General features: G+C 31.0%; 5 protein-coding genes across 5 annotated transcripts; 2 read left to right on the top strand and 3 right to left on the bottom strand.

Moving 5' to 3' along the window:
• Positions 1 to 320: 320 nt before the first annotated feature.
• LOC130894694 (WW domain-binding protein 11) lies at positions 321 to 3334 on the bottom strand. Its single transcript, XM_057801630.1, has 7 exons — positions 3194 to 3334; positions 3015 to 3140; positions 2860 to 2957; positions 1989 to 2249; positions 1624 to 1933; positions 1316 to 1565; positions 321 to 621 (listed from the first exon to the last, which is right to left on the bottom strand). The coding sequence occupies exons 1-7, from the start codon at positions 3255 to 3257 to the stop codon at positions 369 to 371; spliced, it is 1362 nt and encodes a 453-aa protein (XP_057657613.1). The 5' UTR covers positions 3258 to 3334; the 3' UTR covers positions 321 to 368.
• A 101-nt stretch (positions 3335 to 3435) lies between these two features.
• On the top strand, positions 3436 to 4288 carry LOC130895153 (N-acetyltransferase 9-like protein). The gene is made up of 4 exons (XM_057802323.1): positions 3436 to 3568; positions 3620 to 3729; positions 3789 to 3845; positions 3901 to 4288. Exons 1-4 carry the CDS (start codon positions 3492 to 3494, stop codon positions 4272 to 4274), a joined length of 618 nt encoding a protein of 205 aa, XP_057658306.1. The 5' UTR covers positions 3436 to 3491; the 3' UTR covers positions 4275 to 4288.
• A 740-nt stretch (positions 4289 to 5028) lies between these two features.
• Positions 5029 to 5985, bottom strand: LOC130895134 (magnesium-dependent phosphatase 1-like). The gene is made up of 4 exons (XM_057802295.1): positions 5815 to 5985; positions 5689 to 5746; positions 5331 to 5552; positions 5029 to 5277 (listed from the first exon to the last, which is right to left on the bottom strand). The coding sequence occupies exons 1-4, from the start codon at positions 5852 to 5854 to the stop codon at positions 5109 to 5111; spliced, it is 489 nt and encodes a 162-aa protein (XP_057658278.1). The 5' UTR covers positions 5855 to 5985; the 3' UTR covers positions 5029 to 5108.
• Positions 5986 to 6672: 687 nt separating this feature from the next.
• On the top strand, positions 6673 to 8015 carry LOC130895330 (uncharacterized). The gene is made up of 3 exons (XM_057802560.1): positions 6673 to 7219; positions 7302 to 7501; positions 7652 to 8015. Exons 1-3 carry the CDS (start codon positions 7032 to 7034, stop codon positions 7837 to 7839), a joined length of 576 nt encoding a protein of 191 aa, XP_057658543.1. The 5' UTR covers positions 6673 to 7031; the 3' UTR covers positions 7840 to 8015.
• Positions 8016 to 8281: 266 nt separating this feature from the next.
• On the bottom strand, positions 8282 to 24433 carry LOC130895329 (putative ATP-dependent RNA helicase TDRD12). Its single transcript, XM_057802559.1, has 20 exons — positions 24400 to 24433; positions 23963 to 24041; positions 23692 to 23904; positions 22071 to 22317; positions 21791 to 21975; positions 21129 to 21609; positions 20982 to 21056; positions 19425 to 20928; positions 18982 to 19369; positions 16694 to 17063; positions 16453 to 16641; positions 16242 to 16396; positions 15367 to 15498; positions 15083 to 15292; positions 14561 to 14867; positions 13101 to 13569; positions 12406 to 13046; positions 10464 to 10573; positions 9162 to 9358; positions 8282 to 9102 (listed from the first exon to the last, which is right to left on the bottom strand). The coding sequence occupies exons 2-20, from the start codon at positions 24026 to 24028 to the stop codon at positions 8763 to 8765; spliced, it is 6279 nt and encodes a 2092-aa protein (XP_057658542.1). The 5' UTR covers positions 24029 to 24041; positions 24400 to 24433; the 3' UTR covers positions 8282 to 8762.
• Positions 24434 to 24793: the final 360 nt, after the last annotated feature.

Genomic DNA, 24793 nt, shown 5'->3' with positions numbered 1-24793 from the left:
TGAGCCCTTTGAAATTGAGTAAATAAACACTTTATTTCGTATTAACTGGGAATCAAGCTTCTGTTAGTGTAAAATAAAGTGTTATAAGTAATCATCATTTAAAACCCATATTTTGATGGATCTGTACACCTACATCCACAATCAACTATTGATTAGTCATTCACATGTACCAAAAGCGAGGAATAATTCATACTTTGTGAGAATTTGTTTATTGCATAAGGACTTACCATTTCTTTTGTAAAAAATTAATTTTTAATAGTGTCTCGCCATTAATTCAAATTTTTTCACTGTACAAAAGTTGCAAATATATTAAGTATCAGTAAATTTTATGTATATATTTCATAATACACTCTCAGAATATGAGATAATTACAATAAATTCTCCATCTCTTGCATAAATTGTTTGTAAGCATCGTCTTTTGTATGTCCAGCTAAAGCGTTCTGGTGCATATTGAATTCTTTTTGTTTCATTTCTCTAGCAAGAATACTGGGATTCTTGGATGGCTTCTTATCCTCTCTTTTAACTCTTAATGCCGAAGGAACGAATCTAGTGACGTCAGCGCTAAGGTTCCTAATTTGTGGTTTGGCTGAAATTGTTGTACCATGTTTATTGGAATCGGATCTGAAACAGGAGACACGTCAGAATCTAGTCCAATTAATTAGTATTTTACAAATATTTATTTTGATAATAAAAAATTATATATAAGCTAATTTGCTGGCATAGAACTCAGTATTTCCAAGTTCTTCAATTTTTTTCATTTAAGATATATAAGATAGTCTTTCTCTTTGGGGTACTAATAATGGTTGTATTAGTGCATCCTCTAGTTGATCGTGATGTTAGCTACAATGCTTCTGGATTTTTTCTGTGATGTCTGTATGCCAAGATCTTTGTACCAAAGTGTGTTAACCATTGCACGAAGTATTTTGGATTGAGACCTCTGGAGGATAGTGATATATGATTTACTGGCACAATCCCAAAGTTCTATGCCCTAAATCCATATTGGTTTTATCACATTCTTATAAATTAAGATCTTTTTGTCCATAGTTAATTTGTATGTTTTTCCTAATCTCCAAATTAATTCTTTGAAACGTAAATCAATTTGTTTCCTCTTTTTGACTATGTACTCTTTCCAGTTTAGCTTTGAATCCAGGTGTATTCTAAGATAGCGAACTGAATGTGTTCTGGTACTTTTACATTATTGATAATGACTGATGGATATTGGTTCTTTTTCAAACTGAATGTTATTTGTGCCCTTTTATTTTACACTTCCTCCTTCAATCTCCTGAGAGGTTCAAGTGGTGCTTATAAAACTTACCTATTAATGAGTTGAGGCGCTGCTGATAAAACATTCGGTTGCATAATTTGTGGTGGTCCAGGTAATCTAATAATTCTTGGAGCAACTTGTGGCAGCCTTATTGGTAAACGAGGTGGTAAACCTGGTGGTGGTCCTGGAGGCATTAGTGGTCTTCCAGGAGGTGGACCAGGAGGTAATCTGATATTACCAGGAAACAGATGTGGTGGTGGGGCAGTAGGAGCTTGAGAAGGAATAACGGGTATTTCTGTACCTATAAGTTTTGCAATTATTAATAATATTGATAATAAAACAGTTTGTTAAGGATTCACCTGGTGGTACTAAAGGTTCAATATGCACTGTTAACTTTGTCCTATCTTCGGTTCTTTGTAACTCAATTTTTTTCTGTACAGTTTCCATTTCTTTCATAAAATCATCAACATTTTGACCAGAAAGGGCAACCATTTTTTGTTGTAATGATGTTGGTTTTACTGTCGATGGTTCATCTATTTCAACACCTTCTATGTCTGAATCTTTTATTTCTTCAGTTAATTTAGCTCCGAATTCCTCAACTTCTCCCTCTTCATTTATGTCAGGGGGTGGTCCAGGGGGACAACCTGGTGGTTCTCTAACAGGTTGGCCCTTTAAAAAAATCAAATATTGAGTTCAATTCTTATACAAAAACATCAATACTTACTAATGCTTGTAACTTGAGGGCTGTTGCTATAGAATATATAGTATGCTCCTGTTTCCTTTCTGCTGTGGGTAGGGGAATTTGAGCAGGAATATTTGCTATTGCAGGCTGCTGTTGTGGCAATTGAGGTAAAGGAATCTCGTCTACAGTTACTTGTTGAGCACTTTTAACGGATTCATAGAAAGTTACTAATTGATTCCTCTTTTGTTCATATTCATTTTGTTTTCTCTTCAAATCTGACCATTTTTCTTGATCATCTTTATACTAAAAATAATTCCAAATTGATAATCAACTGGATAAGACCAGTGACCAAAAAACAGAAAGCGGACTTGTTGGGTGGCATGTTTGCTTCAAATTCAACTCTTGATTTGTGGAGAAACCTACCATCCAGCCTGGAGCTGATTCTTCACAGCTAGAAATAGAATTTCGAGACTGAGATGTGGTGAAACTTCTCAAAGGCTTGGACATCAATAAAGCCACTGGTCCTAATAGAATACCACCAATCGTAATGAAGAAATGCACAGTAAAACTAACAAGTCAGCTATGCAAACTTTTCCCTATCATATAAAAGAGGCCTCAAATTGGACATCTTAAAATGTAGAAGAAAGGTCTCTGTCCTAACCTTGATTTTTAGTTCGCCTCAGACGCTCAGAACATCAAATTATAGGGACTCCTTTCTTTGGAGAAGTGCAATACTATGGAATCAGCTACCAAGACACGTCTTTCCCAAATAACACAACCTACAGAAGTTCGAGATCAATATCTAGATATCTCCACATGGTAGGCACCACTTGTAGTACTCAAGTATAATAGGGTTTACCTTTTGGGCTTTTTACATAAAATAGTTAGTTAATTAAGTTTATTTAATACTTACATACATACTAAGAACTCTTTCTAAAGTATCTCTAAGTTTTTTCCTCTTGTCTTTCAGAACTTTCTCATTCAATGGAGACGGCTGATTAACGTTAAATTCTGAAAGCATTTATCTAATAGTATATGATAATAATCAAGTTTCATTAATATACTAACCCATCTGGTCGATTTTTTCCATTTCTTCTAATATTTGCTGGGGGTCTTTTCCTTTTAAAACTGCTGCTCTAACCATCTGCCTCTGTTTCTTGTTTTTCTTTAATTCTTGTTTTCTAGCTTCTTTTCCTAAAATGGATTAGAGTTGAAAAATTATGCGAAAATACAATAAATATACTTACTTGCTTGATCTGTTGGGTTCATATATTTACCACTTTTAGTGGTATTAATAGAACGTCGTCCCATTTTGCTTAAATTTAATAATAATAAGAGTTTTAAAATGCTATAATATATTATGACTTTCTCTTCTACTTTTTTTAATAAACAATGGAGTTACTTATGATGTTATAATTATTCTGTTTCTATGTATACAAATGGCTGATTATGACATACAAACAACGTTCACATAGAAATTTTGTAGAGAAGAAGAGAAAGTTTATCAAACTAAAATAAGTATAATTAAATCCAAATTGTGTTATAATGCTTATAAACAAATATACAATAATTCAGTGCCAACGAGTTATTTTAGTACCATATAAGAAAGAGCACGTTTTAAAGTAAATAATGAAGTCGTAAGTGAGCAAAAGTTTTGATTTACGAAATTTTAGGTATCATGAATGGATGAAATCAGAATCCTTACAGCAGCTAACTGCTTCAGAACCCCTGACGCTGGAGGAAGAATACGAAATGCAAAAATCTTGGCTTAGGGATGAAAATAGTTGGATCTCTATTTTTCAAACAAAAATTTAAAAAATCATTAATTTTTTTCTTTTTTAGAATTGACTTTTATAATTCTGGATAAAGCTAAATATGAAGAAACCCAAAATGAAATTGGTGAAGTGATTAGTAAAAATGTTTGAAATATCCAGTAACTAAAACTTTATTTTAGATTCTATGATTGGCGATACAAATTTATTTTTTGCAAATGCAGACGATAGGATCTGTGCAGAAGCGGAAATAATGATCGCAGAAGAATGGGCCAGAAAAAGAAAATGTGGTTGGGAAGCTACATTGCTCATGTTCATGTATGGAATTGATTACTTGGGAGTAAAACAGTACATTGTAAAAATTTCTTACCAAAATGATATCAGTATAAAAATGTTTAATGATATGGGCTTTGTTGAGGTGGGCAGAAGTGATGTTTTCCAAGAAGTTACTTTAAGTAAACTAGTAGATGATATGTGGATTGAATGGATAAAACAAAGCTTAGGACATTTCAAAGTTATAGATAAAAATATCGAGAAAGAAAACAAAGTAGTTTAATAAAATATATAAAATCCAACGTACAAGTCTTTTCATTATACCCCCTCAAATAATTACAATTCAATAAAACCAACTGTTTGAACCTTGATACAATTTTTGTTCACTTGAGTTTCTGTAACAACTTTTTTGTGTTGTTTGTGATAAACTTGACATAACCAGGATGTAGCAACATTGTGTTTTCACATATGTCTTTTGTGATTTTCAAGCCTGTTTTTCAGGCGTCAATAAAATCGTAAAAAAATTAAATTTTAATAAAACTTAACTTCTATTTCTGTAACAAGCTGTTTGTGAAAAACTCGACATAAACCAAGATTTGCTTTAAAATATGTAGCAGCCTTGTGTTTTCTCGCGCCAGTCCGTTTATATATATTTTGGTGATTTTTTTGTACTTAGGAAATTTTTAAGCATGTTTTGAAATCCAATTCTGGTATTTCCTTGAAGGCATATTTATAAATCAGTTTTTTACATAGCGGCTACTCCCTTTGTATTGTTTTTGTCCCTAACCAGTTTACATTATATTGTCATCGTTTTTATAGGGACAATTTATGAGGCCTCTTAATGGTTTGCAGCAAGACTTCTAGTAACCAAACATTCTGGAATATGATAATACTATTTAAATAAGGCTCTAGCTACCGTAGCGTCGGCAAATAATTGATCAAACGGTGTATTCAAATAAATTAGTGCATCAAATGTTTGTGAATAATTTAGTGATAAATCTAGTAAGTTTTAATGTAAAAATAAATTCAAAGCACCATTTAGTGTTTAAAAACTGTTTTAATAAATAAGAAGAAAATAACAATTATATTTATTCAAATTAAAGTAACTTGTACATTATTATTTTTTCCTTGCAAATCGTCTTATTCCTTCTTCTACAATTTTTCTATTAACACCATCTGTTACGAGTATTGATGTAACTCCTATACCACCAACATCAACAATATTACGCGATTCATCATCAAAAAATATCATTTCGTTATATTGAACTCCAGACTGACTCTTGATGCTGAAAAAATGATGAAATTTAATTGAAAAACAAATATAGCATTTAATACATACTTGTTGAAATGTTTTGTTTTTTGACCAGGAAATATTTCCAAGTACTTAAAATATTTATCCCATCCAAAAAGTTGTATTAGTTGTTTTGCACCTTTTATTTCTGAAGTTCTGGAAGCTACTGCCAATGTATAACCCTCGTTATGTAATTCGTTTAAAACTTCTGGAACTTCCGGATAACATTCTATCTTTGTATTGTTCCTATCCACAATGTGACCACTGGCACTGTAAAAAGGAAGTTACTCCTAGAAATGGCATTATATAAATAATCACAATAGCAATAAACATTCTATTTCTAAGCAGACAATATAATAATTTTTCATGATGAAAATAATTACATGAGATTGATGAAACTACTCACTTTTTTTGGAAAGGTGGTGTTACATGGGTATCTACCCAAAAAGGCCACAGGGTATAATCTAAAATCAATTATTGTATAATAAAAAATATTTGATAACCTAAAAAAGTGATCTGAAATTATATTCACCTAAATCAAATACAATAAGATTCAATTTTTTAGACTCCATATTTGCACTTTTATTAGAAAATTTACATTACCAGCAACTAAGATCGTGAAGTATAACCACAGAACATACCAAAAAGAAGATCAACTTGTATGCAAACCTTGGCAACACAAATTTATTTCTGCCACCTACCAATCGAGACGCTAGAGTAATAAAAATGTGTCATTACTGTCAATGTTATTCGTCATCAATTTTTGAATTCCCACATCATTTCCTTCAGATTTCGGTACACAGGTAGGTGATATTCTAAACTGTCCAAATTTGTTATTACCATAAAGTTTATATTAAAGATACAAAAAGCGGAGTTTACTAGCTTGTTCAAGTGGATCCGAACTGATGATAGGGAGAGAAAGAACATTGGTGTACCCCTCTATATATCTCTCTACTCTATTCTGATTGGATCGGCATGACGTCGAAGTTTCGAATAGTAGTAAGGACAAAGAATAAAAATAACATGTTTTGATTTTATTGGCGATTAGAAGGAGACAGTGAGTGGTATACTGATGCTCTTTCTCTATCTTCTGACGATTAGACGTTACCTAAAGAAGTAACCTATTCATCACAATAATTATTATTTATTCAGTAAATAAGCAGGCGTTAAAATCTCCAATCCCATATCGGCATTTTTGGAGTTGTATATCAGTGGCAAATTTAAACGCCGTAACCCTCATTGGTCGAAACCAATCTTGGACAGATGACAGGAAACTCGATTGTACTAGCCTTTACGAATGAGTGAATATCTATATTTATCAACAAAAACTCATGTCGACAGATAACTCTCATAAAGATTAAATGTTGGAGATATGCATATCACAGACTATACATTTGAGGATCCCTGTTTCTATGACAACGAATCATCTTAAATATAACTTTTTATTTTGATGATACTCTACTCTGATTTACTCAATACTTATTTTTTAAAAGATGTACGTGTAACTGATGTACATGTATATATTTAACTGTCCATTTTATACAATCTGAAAGTTTGTTTATCTTTGCATCCTATTTTCATTAGATAAACAGTTTCCGATTTGTTTATATCATTGTATTTTAACCAGGCAATAATTTCAACCGGGATTTGAATATAATTTGTTAGTATAATTATAGAGTATTGAAAGAAACATTTTCATATGAATTTATAGTGTATTTAGTTACCGTAGTGTGATAAAGTAAATAGAAAATGTCCAAATTGCAAATAAAAAAATACAGAGCGATAGGTTTAATTATAAGTTTATTTATAATATATTTGTTATTTCGAAAGCAAACTTATGAATATAAAGCGTATATATTCCTACCAAAAGTACATCCTAATAAACCATGGGAATTTGTTGCCGATTTTAGTAATATGAAGTATCTGAACCCTACAATGTAAGTTATCAACATATAATTTAATTTAATCGAATATATAGTAGGTTTTTAATGATTATTAATGAGTAATTAAAATTTACAGTACAGATTTCAGTATATTAGATGAAAGTGGCAACTATGAGCACTGGAAATACTCCACGGAATATTTTGAAAATCTCTCACATTGGCCATATTTACCGAACCGTTCCGTTGCTCATTTCGATATAAAAGCGTTTGTTAAAAATAGTGAATACTATATTAATTCTGTACATAGAACGTGTTTATTTATGGGGTTTTATTGTTGTAAGTATATCATTTAATTATATAATAAACTTTTACAGATACACACAATTTGGTGGTAAATTAATAAGTTTTCTTAAAATATATTACTTGTTGGAGTAAAAACAAAACGTGCAAAGAGATACCACAACAGTCTTTTCCTGATTTTTTTAGTGAACTCGGAAAGTGTATTTAAATTTTCTGATAACGATGAAACGAAGGGAGCATCATGTGAAGAAAATGTTAAATATGAATGTCCAAGTATTTTTTCCCTGTTTTGTAGGAGGGAAGTTATTTATCAAAGAAAATCCATTATGAATAACTTATATAAACATTTTATTGGAAATACTATGCCCGTGTAATGACTATAAATATATTTATGCATAAATGTTACATTTTTTAAAAAATTGACGGCGTAAAGTGTGAAATACAAAGAAAAATAGCATTTTTTTACATGTAAACAAGAGAAACTTGTTTGTATTTTGATGAATTTCTTTTTTTAACTTTAGATCTTTATTAAAAATATGTTTTTTTCGAACGTGTTGTTATTTTCTCGTTATGAAACTTTTAGTTTTCACAGTGGATTTAATAAAAAGAAAAACGGGAGCTTCATAAAAAAATTATCAGCAATCTAACAAATTGTCAAAATCAGTTGATGCCCATGCCCCCGTGGGGTAAGCAAATGCTTCTGTCTTAAGGTTTGTGAATTTATTTGTATGTAGACCAAATTATTTCCGGTTTTATTGCTTCTTAAAGAGTTGCGAAATTTCCTCCCTCAAAGCGCTAGAAATAACGTGATACACATTGTATAACAAATCTTTTATTAAATAAATGAATACAAAGTCCCCGGGAAATCATGCCTAAAAATAAACATCCTATACAAATAAAACAATATAAATATATAAAATTAAAAATTGAAAAATTGTTGTTAGGGTATTGCAGTGAAAACGTTTCAGTAACTTTCAGTATTAATTTTATTTTTTTAGAATGTAGCAAGTGTAATTTTTGTTCGTATTGATGTCTATTGTGTAATTTAATACATTTTCATCTTGTCTGTATAACTTAAAACTGCAAGTTTTTAAGTAACCCCACTGAGAAATTGATATAAAATATTTTTTCTACAATCTTCAGAGCTACTTAAAGCATGAAATTTTTACAGGATAACTTTATTTTTACAAAAATTTTCATGTTTTAAAGCCTATCTACAAAAAAATTAACAGTCTCTTGTCAAAATAAACGGCATAAATAAACATTTTATAAAAATGATTATCAGAACAAGTCACTTCTAATCTGAATCATTCTCAAGTTCTTCATCTAAATCACTATCTAAATCCGAATAAACAGTATACATTGGATCTTCTTCGTTAAGCTCATCAAAACAGTCACTAAATTCTTTCGGGAGCTGTAAAATCTTATTTCCTTCGTTTTCTTCTATTGACAATTTATTTGCGTCGTAATGGATATTTCTAGCTTTCTGTTTGGATAAAATTAATCTTGGCCAATTCGTAGTCGTCGATTTAGTCATAACAACCCTTATTTCAGGTCCTAATGAAGTGTGTTGTATGGTTTCTATCAGTCGGTATAAAATCAACTTTAAACAATAAGTTTTATCTTTGTAAATCGTCCTGTACAGAAAAAAACATGGATTAATAAATTGAAATTACCATTAACAATAAACACTCACTTAAAATCAAACATCCTGCCTTTAGTTAAAGTAAGTTTGTAATCTTTAATATCAGCCAATCTAATACTCAATTTAACTGTAGATTCAGTCTGAGACCAATAAACATCTGGGGTACAGTAATCTGTACTAGGAGCTGCTGTTATAGAAGGTAATTCCCTTATTCGGTCAGTTGGGGATGTTTCGTTACCAGTTACAAGCTATAAAAGTACATCAACTAATGAACATCAGTACAAAGCACTCCCCTTAAAATATCAACAGTCAAAAATAATTAAAACCATGTTTTTTTAATAAAAAAAATCGTAGAGGCAGATTTGGCTCGAAAAATAATAAAATAACTTCTCAAAGAAGATAAACCATCTTTAACTGGTATAAGAAATTTGAACTTGACCGTACAAGCATGGTTTACCCTGTATGATTTTAAATAGAGTTACACCAGAAAACATAGAAAAAAACGGAAAATCATGATTGAATACCGTTTAGTGAAATTTAGAGATATAGTAGACAGTTGTACATGATCATTTGAGCATGAAAAACCTTCTTTACAAATAGATGTTGCGTTGTCTTCTAATGGAACAAAAATAAGAAAGAATGCATCATTTATAGCGCTGTTTGGAGCTATTTGAACAAAACAAAATTAATTATCAAGTCGATATATGTCTATGAATGAAATCTGGATTTCCCACTACACTTATTACATAAAATAATAGTCATGTGGGTTGGCTGAATCCATGGAAAACCGTCTGAAGCAAACAAAATCAGCTGATAAAATTATGGCCTCTGTAGTTTGAGATACATCCTGTATATTATATATTAACTATGTAGAAAAGGGAAAGGCAATTAATATTGACGCTTGCTGTACCTTATTATAAGGATAGAGAAATGAATGACAAAGAAATTGTTGCTAATGCGGGCAAAAAAACTTTATATAACAATGATCCATGTCACATATTCTCCAAATCTGATCCCTAGTGATTACTAGTGTTTTTAGACCTGAAAAAATGCTACAGTGGAAGTATTCATGCAATGAGAAAGTCCTTGTTCTATAAAAGTAGCGTGAAAAGATTGTGAAAGCATCAGAATGATTATTTGATTCCCGAAGAAAACTATCTATATCTACACGAATAAAACGAAATTAGGTTTAAAAATTTGTTTTTTGTTTATAAGTAGAACAAGAAATATGAATGGATGGAAAAAAATAATTCTAGTTACTTTAGCAAACTTAACATCAACAAAATTTGCTTTTTTGAGGTTAATAAATTTATATAACAATAAATTTAGGTGAATCATTAAAGTGATACTTACATTTATCAAAAAATCAATAGGATCTCCAAAAGTGAACAGTTCCAAATCATCTGAATTGTTATCTCCTTTCTTGTTTCCTGATTGATCAGTAGTGGAATCAAAACCACCAGCTATATGAAAAAAATTAAGAAAAACAATTGTACTATACATCGAAAACCTCAAATAGAAACATTTTATATAAATATTGATAATGAATTTCCAGTATACAGTCATACTTGGGAATTAGTAATCAACCCTTCATCCAAATCTATTTCAGTTTGACTTCTTTAGTGCGTTTGGTTTGTAATTTGTGCAAATTGAACCAAAATCTGGCGAAAAACCTCTGAAATCATTCATATTCAGGCATCAATTTGTTTTAAACATACTCTTAGATTAAAAAATCAGAAAACTTAATTGAATAGCTGCTTAATCATGTAGACAAAAACCAGGTTACAAAAAGCAAAGAAGAACGGTTGATCTAACCTCAATACTACGTATTTTATATATTTTATTTATAAGTATAAGTATTAAATAAGTATAGTTATTGTAAATACTCTACTACCCATTGCTTTGTTTGGCTACCATATAATAGGTGGTGTTATCGTTAATACTATATTATGACATTCCTTTATTTCACTACCGTCTAATGGATGGCGTTATTCGCAATATCGCTTTAATTGAGTTGTGATTCGAGGAAATTTAGGAATATTTTTCAGTAGCATTTAATATTGATAAAACGAGTAAGTTATATTAAACAAAGTTATATTAAACAACTAAACAACCTTGTTACCATAAATGCAATGTGTTAGATCGCTACCATCAAATAGGTAGCGTTATTGTTAGTAGTCATATGGCTCCCGTGTAATAGGTGCCGTTATCGTTTTTCCTCGACTAAAATGTAACTTCGATGGAAAAACAATAATTGACAATAGGTGACGTTATCGGTTGAACTCGACTAGATTATAGCCACCGTCTAATAGGTGGCGTCGTATTTTGTATTTGACTGCAACGTCCTTTTGCTCAACTACCGTGTAATGTCACTATCAGTTGTATTCGATTTCAATATCGGGTTGTTTGGCTATTGTTAAATAGATGGCGTTATCATTTGTACTAAATTACATTGTTTCGTTTGGTTACCGCTCAATAAGTGCCGTTATTTTTTTTACTCGACTCCAATGTCGGTTCGTGTCAAATGCTTTTAATACGAGGATTCCAGAGAATTTTTCTATTATAATTAATTAATATGGATATAATGATAGAAAAACGAGCAAGTTAAAATGTCAATAGGGGACGTTACCGGTTGCAGTGCAGATTATTATAACCATCGCTTAATAGATGGCGTTAAGTTTGTATTTCACTGTAACGTTCTTTTGTTTGACAACCATACAAGAGGTGGCACTACCAGTTAGATGGCATTATTAATTATACTAGACTACATTGTTTCTTTCGTTACCACCTAATAGATGCCGTTATCGTTTTTACTCAACTGCAATGTCGCTTCGTTCCAAATTCATTTTAATACGACGAATCATGAAAATTTTCTCTAGTATAATTAGATATGATGGAAAAACGAAAACGTTTTATTGACAATAGATGACGTTATCGGTTGAACTCGATTGCAGGGTATTATAATTACCTTGTAATAGGTGGCGCTATTAGTTGTATTAAATTGCAGTATGGGTTTGTCCAGCTAGTGTTGATTAGATGGCGTTATGAGTTGTATTTGTTTGCACTATTGTTTGGCTACTGTTGAATAGATGAAGTTATTATTTGTACAAAGTTTCTTTGTTCGACTACCTTCTAATAGGTGGCGTTATGATTTTGACAAGACTACTTGATAGCTACTATTAAGCACTGTAGACTAGACTGCAGTAAGGCTACATTTTAATTGAGTTATTATACGAGAGAACTTCGAAATATTCTCCAATCTAATGTAAGGTAGATATAATTGATTTATATTTACCGTTCGCTTCAAAGAATCGATCCAATTCTTCTGTTTTTCTACAAATATAAGCAGCTTCCTCAAGGTGTTCGTCCAATTCAGGTGGACCTTGTTGTGGTGCGGGAATTTCGAAATCTTCCAAAATCTCGTCGGGATTCGCCACAACAGTTCCGCATTCGATCAATATCTGATTGATTAACGTTTTCTTTTCATCTAGACCGTCTTTTAATAACACCGAATATTTAGTAGGCGTTATAATAGATGACGTTTCCCTTCGACAAACTTTCAAATATAAAGTTCTGAATATGTCAGTATTGGGTTCGTGGGCGTAGTTATACAACATGTTGGTAACGTTTTCATCCCAAGCGTTATATATCGGTCGTATACCGTACAAACGACATGCTATACATTGGAAAGGTAATTTCGTTATGTAAACGTCTTGGATGTGTTTTAAATTTTCAATTTTTATTACCGCTTCGTCGCCGAAATCGACGTAGAAACATAAAACTTGATCGTCTTGTATTTTAAGAGCTAAAACTCGACAATATTCGTTACCGTTCGGATCTTTCGCTAGGTAGACATCGCCTATTGTAACTTCTCGAATTTTTGGATAGTTTGGCATTTCGATGCTCCGTTGGATTTCTTTTTGCAAATTATTTAGCCTAAAATTGTAAATAAATTAATAATAACGATAAATAATCGAAAAAAATACTTACAAATTGTTGAATTTGTTCAACTTCACGTAGATTTCGTCCGGGGAAAAAGCGCTGGTAAAAGTGACTTCGTTTATTCGTTCAGTATCCAAATAAGCCCAATTTTTTTCAACATTTCGTTTCTTAACGGGAACTTTAACGATCGGCGTATCGTATTTAGGAAGATCTATTCCAAATTCGGCGCACAATTTATACAAACTATCTAATTGATTGGATTTACTTTCGACTAGTTTCTGTATTATTATTTCACGAGATAATTGAAATCTTGGTATTATAACATCCGAAAGAACAATTTCTTCATATACATCTTTTAACCATAAAGTATTATTGAGTTGTAAACGAATGTCTCCGGTGAAAATGATGTTTTTATAGTCTTTACTCTCTAACATCACTTTGACGTTGAAGAATGATTTAGCCGAGTAGTTTTCGTCCCTGTATGGAGGTATACAGTTTGCTAGGTAACAATCAATAGCTAAAAAAATGAAAATACATTAAACATAACATGATTTATAAAAAAAGCAACAACTTATATTGTATAATCGAACCCAGTAACTTAATATAAATATATTTCAAAAAGATACATTTGAGTATACGGTTCATACAAATAATTCTAAACACTGAATTCTTGACTTTCCAATTTTAACATCAAGCAAAATACAGAGTGTTTCTACTTTAACTAATACACAAACGTTTTTATGTCGAGAAAGTCTCGAAAGAATAGATAGAAGTCATTTTGTAACAAATGCTTCTAGTTTGGTTTCACCATATATTATTAGATGGGAATTTTTTGTAACTTTTTTCATATGTTCATTATCATTGTCACATACTAACAAAGCATATATATTTATGACGAACAGTTATAACTAATAAAATCGTTTGTTCGAGTTATCGAAAAGTCCTATACTTCTCAAAACCTTCTTGTGTTATCCTTATGCCTTTTTAGACGTCAAACAGTGACTTGGTATCCTTTTACATCCATTTTTTTGAGCGATTTTCTCACAAATTTTTTTCATTTTACAAAATCATTTAGGTGTTTCATACTCAGCTTGACATATACCACTTGATGAATACTTTATTTTATATACTGACAATATAAAAACCATCTGTCAAAGTTATAGAAAAACCTTTCTGTGTTATCCTAACGCCTTTTTGGAGTCAATATTATCTTCCACCTATTTTTCTGTCCTTAGGAGTTACTTTCTTTACATATAGTAAATCCATCGATATCTTGATTTTCCATTTTCCTTTTTTATCTACTCCATTATATTCAAGGTCATTTAATTTTTACTTATACATCCACTGCGATTCATTTCTTTAATTTAATTGACAATGGTTGTTTCTTGCGTCATTTTCTCTATATATTCCTTCCTGCTTCTACCTCCTTCTAATTTTCACTACTATTCGCTTTATTTAAATTTCCGAAAAAAAAAAAAATAATAATAAGCAATAATATATTAACTTACTTTGTCTCGGTTTGACATGAATATCAAATTCCTTTGGTAAGTAGAACAGTCTAGTCACTGTACTGTTTATAACGGTCCCTTTATCCAACAAATTGATTTTAACATTTTCCTTATCGATATTCAAAACTTCGCATCTATAGTAATTCGGATCTTGTTCATCGATGTTGTGAAAAGCGTAACGTTTACCCAAAACGGGATCAGATACTTTCTTCTTTCCCAATTTAAGGGAAGTACTCAAATCTTCGGTAATATTCGAAGTTTCGTCGTACTCGTAGATTTTATTGTCGTTATCGACATGTTGAAGTAACTAAAATCAGAATTATTCACTTCTATATGTATGAACGGACTATATCTAAAATAAATGTATGTATGTATGTTAGGTTATTATTCTTTCCTTTGTGATTTTGCCTTTTTGTATATGACTAAGCAGCCATGGAATATTCTAGAACTGTTTTACTGTCTACTGTAAAAGTAGCACACGCTGGAGACAGATTAAATTATAGAAAGTGGAAAGTACCAAACCTTTATAGTAAAGACGGAAACGTCGATGATATTAACAATTTTGAATTTTATTTTGCCGGATTTTGGAAAATGTTGAGAAACGTCCGAATCAGAATTAAGAATGTGCCTTTGGGGACATTCAATTTTTTTACAATATCCAAAAAGTTTCAGGTTCGCACACAAGCAAATGTCTTCTTTTAATTTTTCTTCTTCCTCTGCTTTTTTTAAATTCTGAAAAGAAAAAATATTCATAGAAACAATTGTCTCTAAAATACTTAAACTTCTGTAGTTTGCAACCAACATACCTCTGAATATTTTTGCAATGTTAATGGTATATGTTTCTTCAAGTCCGTAGACGCCACGTAGTTCAGAAACTTCTTTAGAGGTTCATTACGAATCCCATCATACATTATTATAGTTTTCGCAAAATATTTAACCTAAAAAACAATGCAAATCGTAAAACAAAATGGGAAAATAAATATGAGTTTAACTGTAGATTTGTATCATGTCTATACAAGTTGAAAACTTGTATTAGATGAAATTGGACCGAATATGATTATGTTTTCGATGGTGAAATGAACAAAATGAAACGAGAAATAAAAGATAATTTAATATTTGTATAATCGATTAGTTACTTCACTAAAAGTATGAACGGACTATAAACTAATGTCAAACCAAGATAATATGAAAACATATGGAAATATTCTTGATGTCCCTGATGGGGATGTGAAGAAAATGAAACTGGTGGAATAATTTAACATTTGTATAACCTACCTACTCACTTCATTATAAGTATGAACGGATTATAAATTAATATAAATCTAAGACAAACTTAAAACGGATGTATTAATTGAAATTGTGCATAATTACAAATGTTATTGATGCCTCCCCACCAGTATGAACGGACCCTAACTAATATCAAACCAAGACAATCTGAAAACATATGGAATTGTTCTTGATGCCCCTGATGGAGAAATGGAAAAAATAAAACTGGTGATTATAAAGGTTAATTTACTATTTGTATAATCTGCTTATTCACTTTATTATAAGAATGAACGGACTATAAAATAATAATAATAATTGAAACTGTGTCAATTTAGTTGTTTAGTTGCAAACTCCTTACAAAAAATTATTTTTTCATTAAAATTTCACATGTAGTTAAATATTCAGTTTAACTTACCGATTTGGTGACCAAAGGACTCTTGCAGTTTTCAAGTAAACAAATAAAACGTTTAATGAATTTCGTCCAAGTGCTTGGTAGAGAGTAATGGATCAAAACTTCTGCACAAGTTATATTTAAAAAAGTATTTAAAACGAAATCGCTGCAGATCAATACTAAAAAACAAAAATTCATACAAAAAATTTCATTTATAAATAAAATTATGATATACCTGAATACGATCCCCCTTTGGCACCTTTCCAAACAACTTCCAAATGCAATATATCTTCGGCACCCAAAGATGAAGGTACTGCTATATAATCAATTCCTCTAAAACCTAGCATTTTAACAATTTCATCCATTTCATGTTCCTCGCAAATTACTATGGTTCTGTAAATTCTGTGATCCTCTTTCAATATATCTAAAATACAACAGCTTAATATCTGATTATCAAGATTAGTAAATCAACTCACTTTCTAATTCTTGTTCCTTAAGAGCTGTATCCTTAAATTTCATGGATATCTCCACTTGTCCGTAAAAAGCCGCTTCCAAAGGATTTCCAATACAGATCAGCGGTACTTGATACAGTTTTTTTATCAGGTGTTTCATATGAGAAGTCCAATGCTCAGAGCACACCACCAATTGTAAAGATTTCGAAAATAATCGGTTCCTCAACATCGATTGACACAATTCAAATATAACATCCATTGCTTCTTTGTATTTCGTTAGAAGAGTATCACCATCTTCGATAACCAAGTGGCACAACTTTTTGAAATTTATGGAATTGTTCCTCAGCAAGTCAATTAAGATGTCTGGAGTTGTTATTAACATATCTGTGTGGCTCTAAAATAAAATAAAAACGTTTTTAGTTGCTTTTAAACAAAAAAAAATAATTATGCATGTGCTAATGAGAAAGATACTACATGGAATAGTCAAATTGTCTATTAGAAACCTGAGGAAGAAATCAAAACGTGGAAGAATTAAATAAATCCAAAAACTGACAGTTCCAGTAAGCAACCCTCCAGCCTCCTTGTTAACTCCTGCCCTCGAGGTACTAATGGGCTTAAGAGATGTTTAAGTAAAAGGAAGAAGCTTGTAGGATTTTAAAAAAAATTTATTTCTTAGTTGTGATATTTGAAAAAAAATTTCTTGGTGCGATAAAATATGAGTTATTTCGTAATTGGCAGTCAACGTGTTTAAAAGTTTCACTTTGTTATGGATCCTCCTGAATTAATTTGTAACTAGATAATCTTTTTTAGAAACTGGAAGACAGCGAACGGTGTACACCCAGATGAACTCTTTTTTTTACATAAAAATAATCTTCTCATGCATCAGTCATGATTCCGTAGCACTTCAACTGTTAAATATCTGTCTCCTTGGATTACTTCAATGCGTTTATGTGTTGGATCATGATCTTCCTTGTGCAAAGCTGAAATATCTTGTAATTTTTTTAGGTACTACTTCAAAGGACGAAGGCAGACAGTTCATCTGAGGCTGCTGTGTACCACAGGGTTCAATAGTTGGCCCACGTTCAATCACATGCTAATGACTCTCAGGTCCTGCACTACTTTGATCCAGAAGCATTAGCTACACACCTAAATAAAGATCTTAGCATCCTTGAATATTTCACTGGGCATAATCTAAAGCTGGATGCAGATAAAACTGAAGTTCTGCTGTTTTGTTCTCAGATACGTTGAGGACATTTTAACCACCAACTATTTTCATATTTTTTATAAATGGCTTGATAGTTGATATTTATTTTTAAGAATTTTGTTAGTAGCAGGCGTTTTATTTACAGTATTTCTTCTAAATAATTTCTAGGGAAAGTCTATTTATTTTTTTTGTTTCTTTTTGTTCTGGAACTTTGTTTAATTTTATTTAGGTATATAAATGATTTGTGTAAACACAGATAGTTAGTTGTAACCCCAAGTGCACACTGTGCACATAGTGCCCTACTCAGTATCACTTCCTTCTGCATTTGGCTTTGTTATGGATCCTCCTGAATTAATTTGAATGTATTGTTTTTTAGAAACTAGCCACTTTCTTAGTAGCTGGAAGGAAACAAAGAATGTACACCCAGAAAAATTCTTTTTAAAATGAAAATAATTCTTTTCCAGTGCATAATTGAGAATTCCGTATGGGGCCATAGCATTTCAACTGTTAAAAAGCACTGATAATATAATAAAAGCACTGGAGAAGGTTAAGACTGTTATATCCGTTTCTTTGGTCTTGTAACCCCAAGTGGACATTGTGCACATAGTGCCCTACTCAGTATCACTGCTTTCTGCATTTGGACGAAGTTGGAAGTGACATTGGATATTAGCCCAGTTGTTCCTGTAGGTATTACTTTCGTTTTTAGATTCCACATCTTGTATATTTCGATCTGAATGTCCTTATACTTAAGTAACTCCTCCTTTTTGCATTATATTGTAGTCCAATAGATAGATAGATCTCTACATCTAACTATAGGCTTTGTTTTCTTTTATCTTTTATTATCAAGTCTGTTTTGCTAGTATCTTTCTGTCTGTCTGTACGTGTGCGTCCCATATTATGGTAACTACTTGTGTGTTTACTACTGGTTCCGGGTTATCTTGGTACCACTTTTTATCTACTTCAATGTAGCTGTACTTATTATTTCAATTTCTTTACTATTTCTGGATCTGCTAGTCTACAATTATTGTTTTTAGAGATAATTCCCAATACAAAGATGGGATACGTAGACACTTAAAGTTAATAATAAATCAAATTAAATGTAACTTACAGTATTAACATGTCCCAGTGGATAAGTCACTAAAGAAATATTACATTTTTTGTTCTGCATCAATAATTTTGCCAAATCCGACAATTGTTCGCATTTATCCGTGTTTCTACACAATATAATAACTATAGGACCTCCAGAGACTTTCAGCAGAGTAGCGTATCTGTCATGCTTTTCCAAAATGAAGGTCAACATACAAGGCATGTAAGCCATAGATTTACCAGTTCTAGGTCCGTGTATCATGAACACATGTTGGTTACGTAAGATAGCGGACCAGGTGTAAATCTGAATACGTCTCGCTTGTCTGTATTGAAGATCGTATAAACTGATGTGGATGTCACTATGAAAAGTGAGTTTGGGGATTTGATGAACTGGATTTATCATTAGTTCGCTAAAAATAAACATATTTTGATGAAAAATAATGATAAAAGCCATTGTTTACTCACCTGTGTACCAAAACTTTTTGTGTAGACTGCTTGTCAACCTTATTCATGGAAGCATAATCAACGGAATTGATGTTCAAAACAGAATCACCTGTTTCATTTTCTTTAAATAATAAATAAGTTCTGGTTCCCTTTATTTTGGCTACCTTTGAGGTAGTATCCATATTTTCTAGAGAAATATCCTCTTCCTTAGTCCAAATAGTGCATTGTGTACAGTTACAATGCGGTTTTATTTTTAAAGGTTGAACTGGCTGGAGATGTTGACAATCTGAACTTGGCATATTACAATCTGTTAAAGAACCATTTTCCTTTGATGAATTACATTTGACATCAGTTAAAGAAGCCTCTTCCTTTGAAGAACTACAATCGGCATCTGTTAGATTCAATTCTTCTGATTGTTCAACTGTTTTTGAAATACTTTCTGAATGAATTAAAGATGTTACATCCTTATTGCATTTATTAGGGTATTTTTGTCCATTAAAAGAGTCAATATAAGGATTCACATTCTGTTCTTGTAAATAACCTTCATCAGAAGAAGAATGACTACCGAAACTTGTTAATGTTTCCTTTGATGGTTTATCAATTACTTTTGGAGAAGTTTCTAGGTGAATAAAAGATGTTGTGGCATTATTAACTTCATTAAATTTCCTTTCAGACCATTTTATACTATTCGAAGAGTCGTCTGAACTTTGTTCCTTCATTCTAGTTACCTTTGGGGTAGGATCCACTTTTTGTTCACTAAAAGAACTTTCATTTGGAGAATTGCTTTTGACACCTATTGTTAGTTTCTTTGACCGTTGTTCAAGTACTTTTGGAGAACTTTCTGGATGGATAGGAGGTGCTGTAGCCCCTTCAACTTCATTAAATTTTCTCTCAGAACATCCTTTATTGCTAAAAGAGTCATCAGAGCTTTGTTCCTTCGTTCTAGTAACCTTTAGACTACAATCCACATTCTCTTCACTGCCCAAAGAACTTTCATGTGATGAATTACTTTCAGAACAAAAAGGAGATGTAGCCCTTTTAACTTCGTTAAATGTCTCCTCAGAGGATCTTCTACTACTTGGAGAATCATCTGAGCTTTGTTTCTTCATTTCAGTAACCATTGGTGTAGGATCCATATTCTTTTCACTAAAAGATCCTTTATCTGATGAATTACTTTTGAAACCAGTTATTTGTTTCTTCGACAGTAATCTTGAAAACCTTTTAGGAGTAATAGGAGATATTGTAATCTCTTTAATTTCATGAAATTTCCTTTCAGAGCATCTGGTACTATTCGAAGAATCTTCTGAGCGTTGTTCCTTCATTCTCTTATTTTTTTCATTAATAGAAGCTTCTGCTTCTGAAGAATTACTTTGGACATATTCTAGTTTCAATTCTTCCTTTGAAGATAGTTCGATTATTTTTGAATTATTATCTGAGCAAACCATTTTTTTAGGAGACTTGTTCGTACCAATATAATTTTTATTTATTTTTATTTTTGGGGAACTTGGATTCTTTTTATGTTTACCTAAAAATTAAAACTATTAAACAATAATTTCCATTAAAAATTTATATACTTACTTCTTTTGTTAGCTAAAGTTCGTTCAGAACCTGCTGGTCCAAGAATTATTTTTCCTTCCATCACTAAGTCTAATTCTTAAAAAAATTATTCCTTAAGTAAAAATAAAAGGATTTTGAAAAGATTAACTGAGAAAAATCAACACTTACCATATTTCCATTTCCCTTTTTCGATATCCTTTTCTTTTCCACACAATTGATTTCTATTTGAAGCAGATTTGATTTCTATTGATTTATCATTAATTTCATTTTCAGTGGTATCAGAAGTGAAGGTTTGATTCAACTTTGAAGCTCTTCGATTTTTTCTCATCTTCTTCATCAATTCATTCATCTTTGAAGTAGATTGGGCGACATCTTTGTCTGTTAATTGATCAACAGTTTTATTCTCAGTGTAATTAGAAGCAGATTCAATGGCATTCTTATTTTTGGATCGATCTTCAATTGTATCTGCAGTGGCATCAGAAGTGGAACTCTGATTCAATTTTGAAACGTTTTTTTGATCCCTCAATTTCTCTATCACTTGAAATATCCTCAATTTTTTTACACTAGGGGATTTATTATCCGGCAAGGGATGATCTAATGAAGTGTTTAAATTTTTTGAATCACTGATGCTGCACAAAGGCTCAGTTTCCTGAAAATTTAGAGATTTGAAATATTTTTAAATCAGTTTGAAAAAATTATAAACAAATGAAACAAAATTGAAAATAAATTGTTACAAAATTCGAATTAAACAAAATTTGATGTAATAAACGAAAGAAAAATGTATATGAAAATAGATTATTAGAGCATTTTTCACTTTATAGTGTACTTACTTTATCGACATAGGTTAATGTGTCGCTACATTGAAATTCTTCAAGAATTTTAGATACGATAGTTTTACAAGTTGTCGCAACACTCTCATTTATTTTATTTTCAAAAAGTTGCGGTTCGTTTTGACATATTTTAGAAATAACAGTGAGATTCCTTTCTTTGTAGTTGTTTATAAAATCTGTAACACCTGATAAAGCAAATCGATATTTACAACTGCAGCTCAATAAATCACTAAATAAATTTATAATTATTAATAATAAGTCACTTAATAATCAAATATACCTTCAATTGGTTCTTTAACAATAGCTCCAGTATTATATAAGCAATCTCTAAGAGAAATCTGTTCGTTTTCCTTATTTTTGAAAAGAATATCTCCGAATAGAATTCCATCTTCCTCTTTTTCCAAACTGAATTTGAAATTATGACCAGTCGAAAGGAAATTCATGGCTTCTTGTCGAGAGCTAGGTGTCGGATTCAATACACCCTTGTTAATTTTAACAAGTTCACCATAAGAGTTATATTCTAAAATCTACAAAATAAACCATGAATAGCACGGTTCTTTCAAATAAAAGTTCAAACACAACCTACAGATGCTAGATGTTATTTTATGTTCATATAACTTTCATCCAAAAGTTTCTTAGAGAGTTGGTACTTTTTGAGGATGACCCAACTCAAAACTTTGTACCAGTCCAATTAAGTGGTACTTTATATACGATAATCAAATTCTTCAACAAATCCTACACATTTTTTCCTTTCATAGGGTGGAATTTGTATTTGAAGATGGCTGTTAAATGTTTATGCAAATTTTCCAAAGCACCCAAGGTTTCGTGATGGTGTGCAGTGGAATTTAATGGGTTGATATTGAACAACTCACAAGTCTCCTCAAAAATATTCAACAAAAATTCAGTTCCTTGATTGCTGACAATATAAACTTTTCCACTCCTTCTAGTACTCACGTTGCTTTTTAAATTACTTAGAATTTATATATTTTGTATTGACAACAACTCTTCAAAACAACATCAAGTTTATAACAATCGGCTAAGCAGAACCGGACAAGCATTTTTTCATAACAAGGTTCCCACTCTCCCCCAAATATTATTTGAAGAGATAGACCAAAAGTTGTGAAATGGAAAATGCTCAGAATTTGTGGAGCAATCCGTATATCGTATATAAAGTGCTACTTAATTGGGCGAATTTTAAAAAAATTGCTTTTTTAATTCTATATTTTCAAATACGCCTTTTAGTAGTGGATCTCAAATTCTGAAAATAATTTCCACATGTTTCTCGGGCCACCTCTGATAAAAATTTTTTCTAAGAAGCTGTAATATAATCAATTCCTGAGATATGACTGACGGCCGTTATTAGTTGCCCACCCAGTACATTTTACACTTGCAGTGATATATGACATCTGTTTTATTTATTGGTATTATATTATATTGCATAAAAAGTTTCTGTAAAATTGGAGCAAATAATGTACCAGTAGCCCCTCCTACTTTCAATGCTGCCTTGAGAAGAACTTAAAGGTGTACATAAAATCTAGTATCTTTAGCTTGCTAATGACAAAACAGTTTCTGAATACCCTGTATAGTAATCACAAATTATAAAAGGGCAATGTTATCAACATTGCTTGACCACACTTTATCTACTTAATTTGTGAAAATGAAGGAGAGAGTAAAGCAAAAATTAATGGTTTTAAAAATATTGTGAAAATTTTTAGGTAGGATAAAGGAAATTTTTTATTGGACGAAGGTTTGTTGGAGTTGGCCCTGATATAGGAATTGCTCCCCCGCAGAGCAAAAATATTGTACTAAAATACTTATTTGAAATTTGTTTAAAAATTCTGTTATTTAAATAAGGAACCATTAGCCTAAATCACTACGTATAAAAACAAATGTTTACTCACTTGATTCACATATTTAACATTGTTTAAACTGGCCTGTAAGGCAAAATGGGGTGTTTTTCTTAGATTTGTTGGAAGATTAAAAACATAATTCGCTTCTTTCATAGTTCCTAGATCAACTAACCATAAAATATATGTAATTTTCCAGGAATTTTTAGGTATTATGTCTTCAATAATGGCCCTATATAATTTGTTATTGATTTGAGCGGCAACAATCTAGAAGTTCATTTTAACATAATTGAATACAGTAACTTAACCAACTGAATATATTTACCTCTCCTTTTTTAAAATAGTTTGAAGTACTATCAAAATCATTTGTTATAGTTACACATTCTTTCATTTCTTTATTTAAGCTAGAAAAATTTATTGCATTTTCTTCATTCTGAATAATTATCCAAAACAAATGTGGATTTATAAATGTTGATATCTTTATATCACTTATTTTAGATAAATCCATGATATTAGAGAATTGCTCTATAACAAAAAATATTCTATAGCCTATAAACAAAAAATTCTAATATCAGTTATTAAACGTTATGAAAACGCCTTGTATAATAGAATTCAAGTTGAGAATGATCGAACAAATAATATTTAAAATAATGTTTTAGGTTTTACTTGCTTTTAGTAATACGAGGCAAAAATAGAAAACCGCAAAATCAACATACAAATTTAAAATAAACGAGTACCCTGTAAACAACTTAATAACCTCACTTCTTCTTCCTCACTTTGTTTTTTGCCCTCCAGCTTGATAGTATTTGGCTTGATCTAGTTTTCTCTTTGTATTTACCGCTATAAACACAAATTATACGTATATAAAATAAGTGATTTGTGGTAACAAAACATTACTATGTACTTCATGAATTTTTAGTCGAATATATGTTTATTTTTAACTTAATTTCTTAGACTAGACTTGTTTAATTATAGGAAAATAATCCACAAGAAATTTTATTGGAATATCAAGTTTAAATTTATAAAATTATTTTAACGCTGTATCAAATTATAATAGCAACTATCAAATTAGTGATTAAAGATCTACAATAAAACATTATTTGTTAAAAAATATTACCAAGAAAATTATAATGACGTCATAGTTTAAAAAAATTCT

This window comes from Diorhabda carinulata, chromosome 6 (assembly GCF_026250575.1).
Source record: "Diorhabda carinulata isolate Delta chromosome 6, icDioCari1.1, whole genome shotgun sequence".
Taxonomy (NCBI): Eukaryota; Metazoa; Arthropoda; class Insecta; order Coleoptera; family Chrysomelidae; genus Diorhabda; species Diorhabda carinulata.
This window is presented reverse-complemented; position numbering and strand designations above follow the sequence as displayed.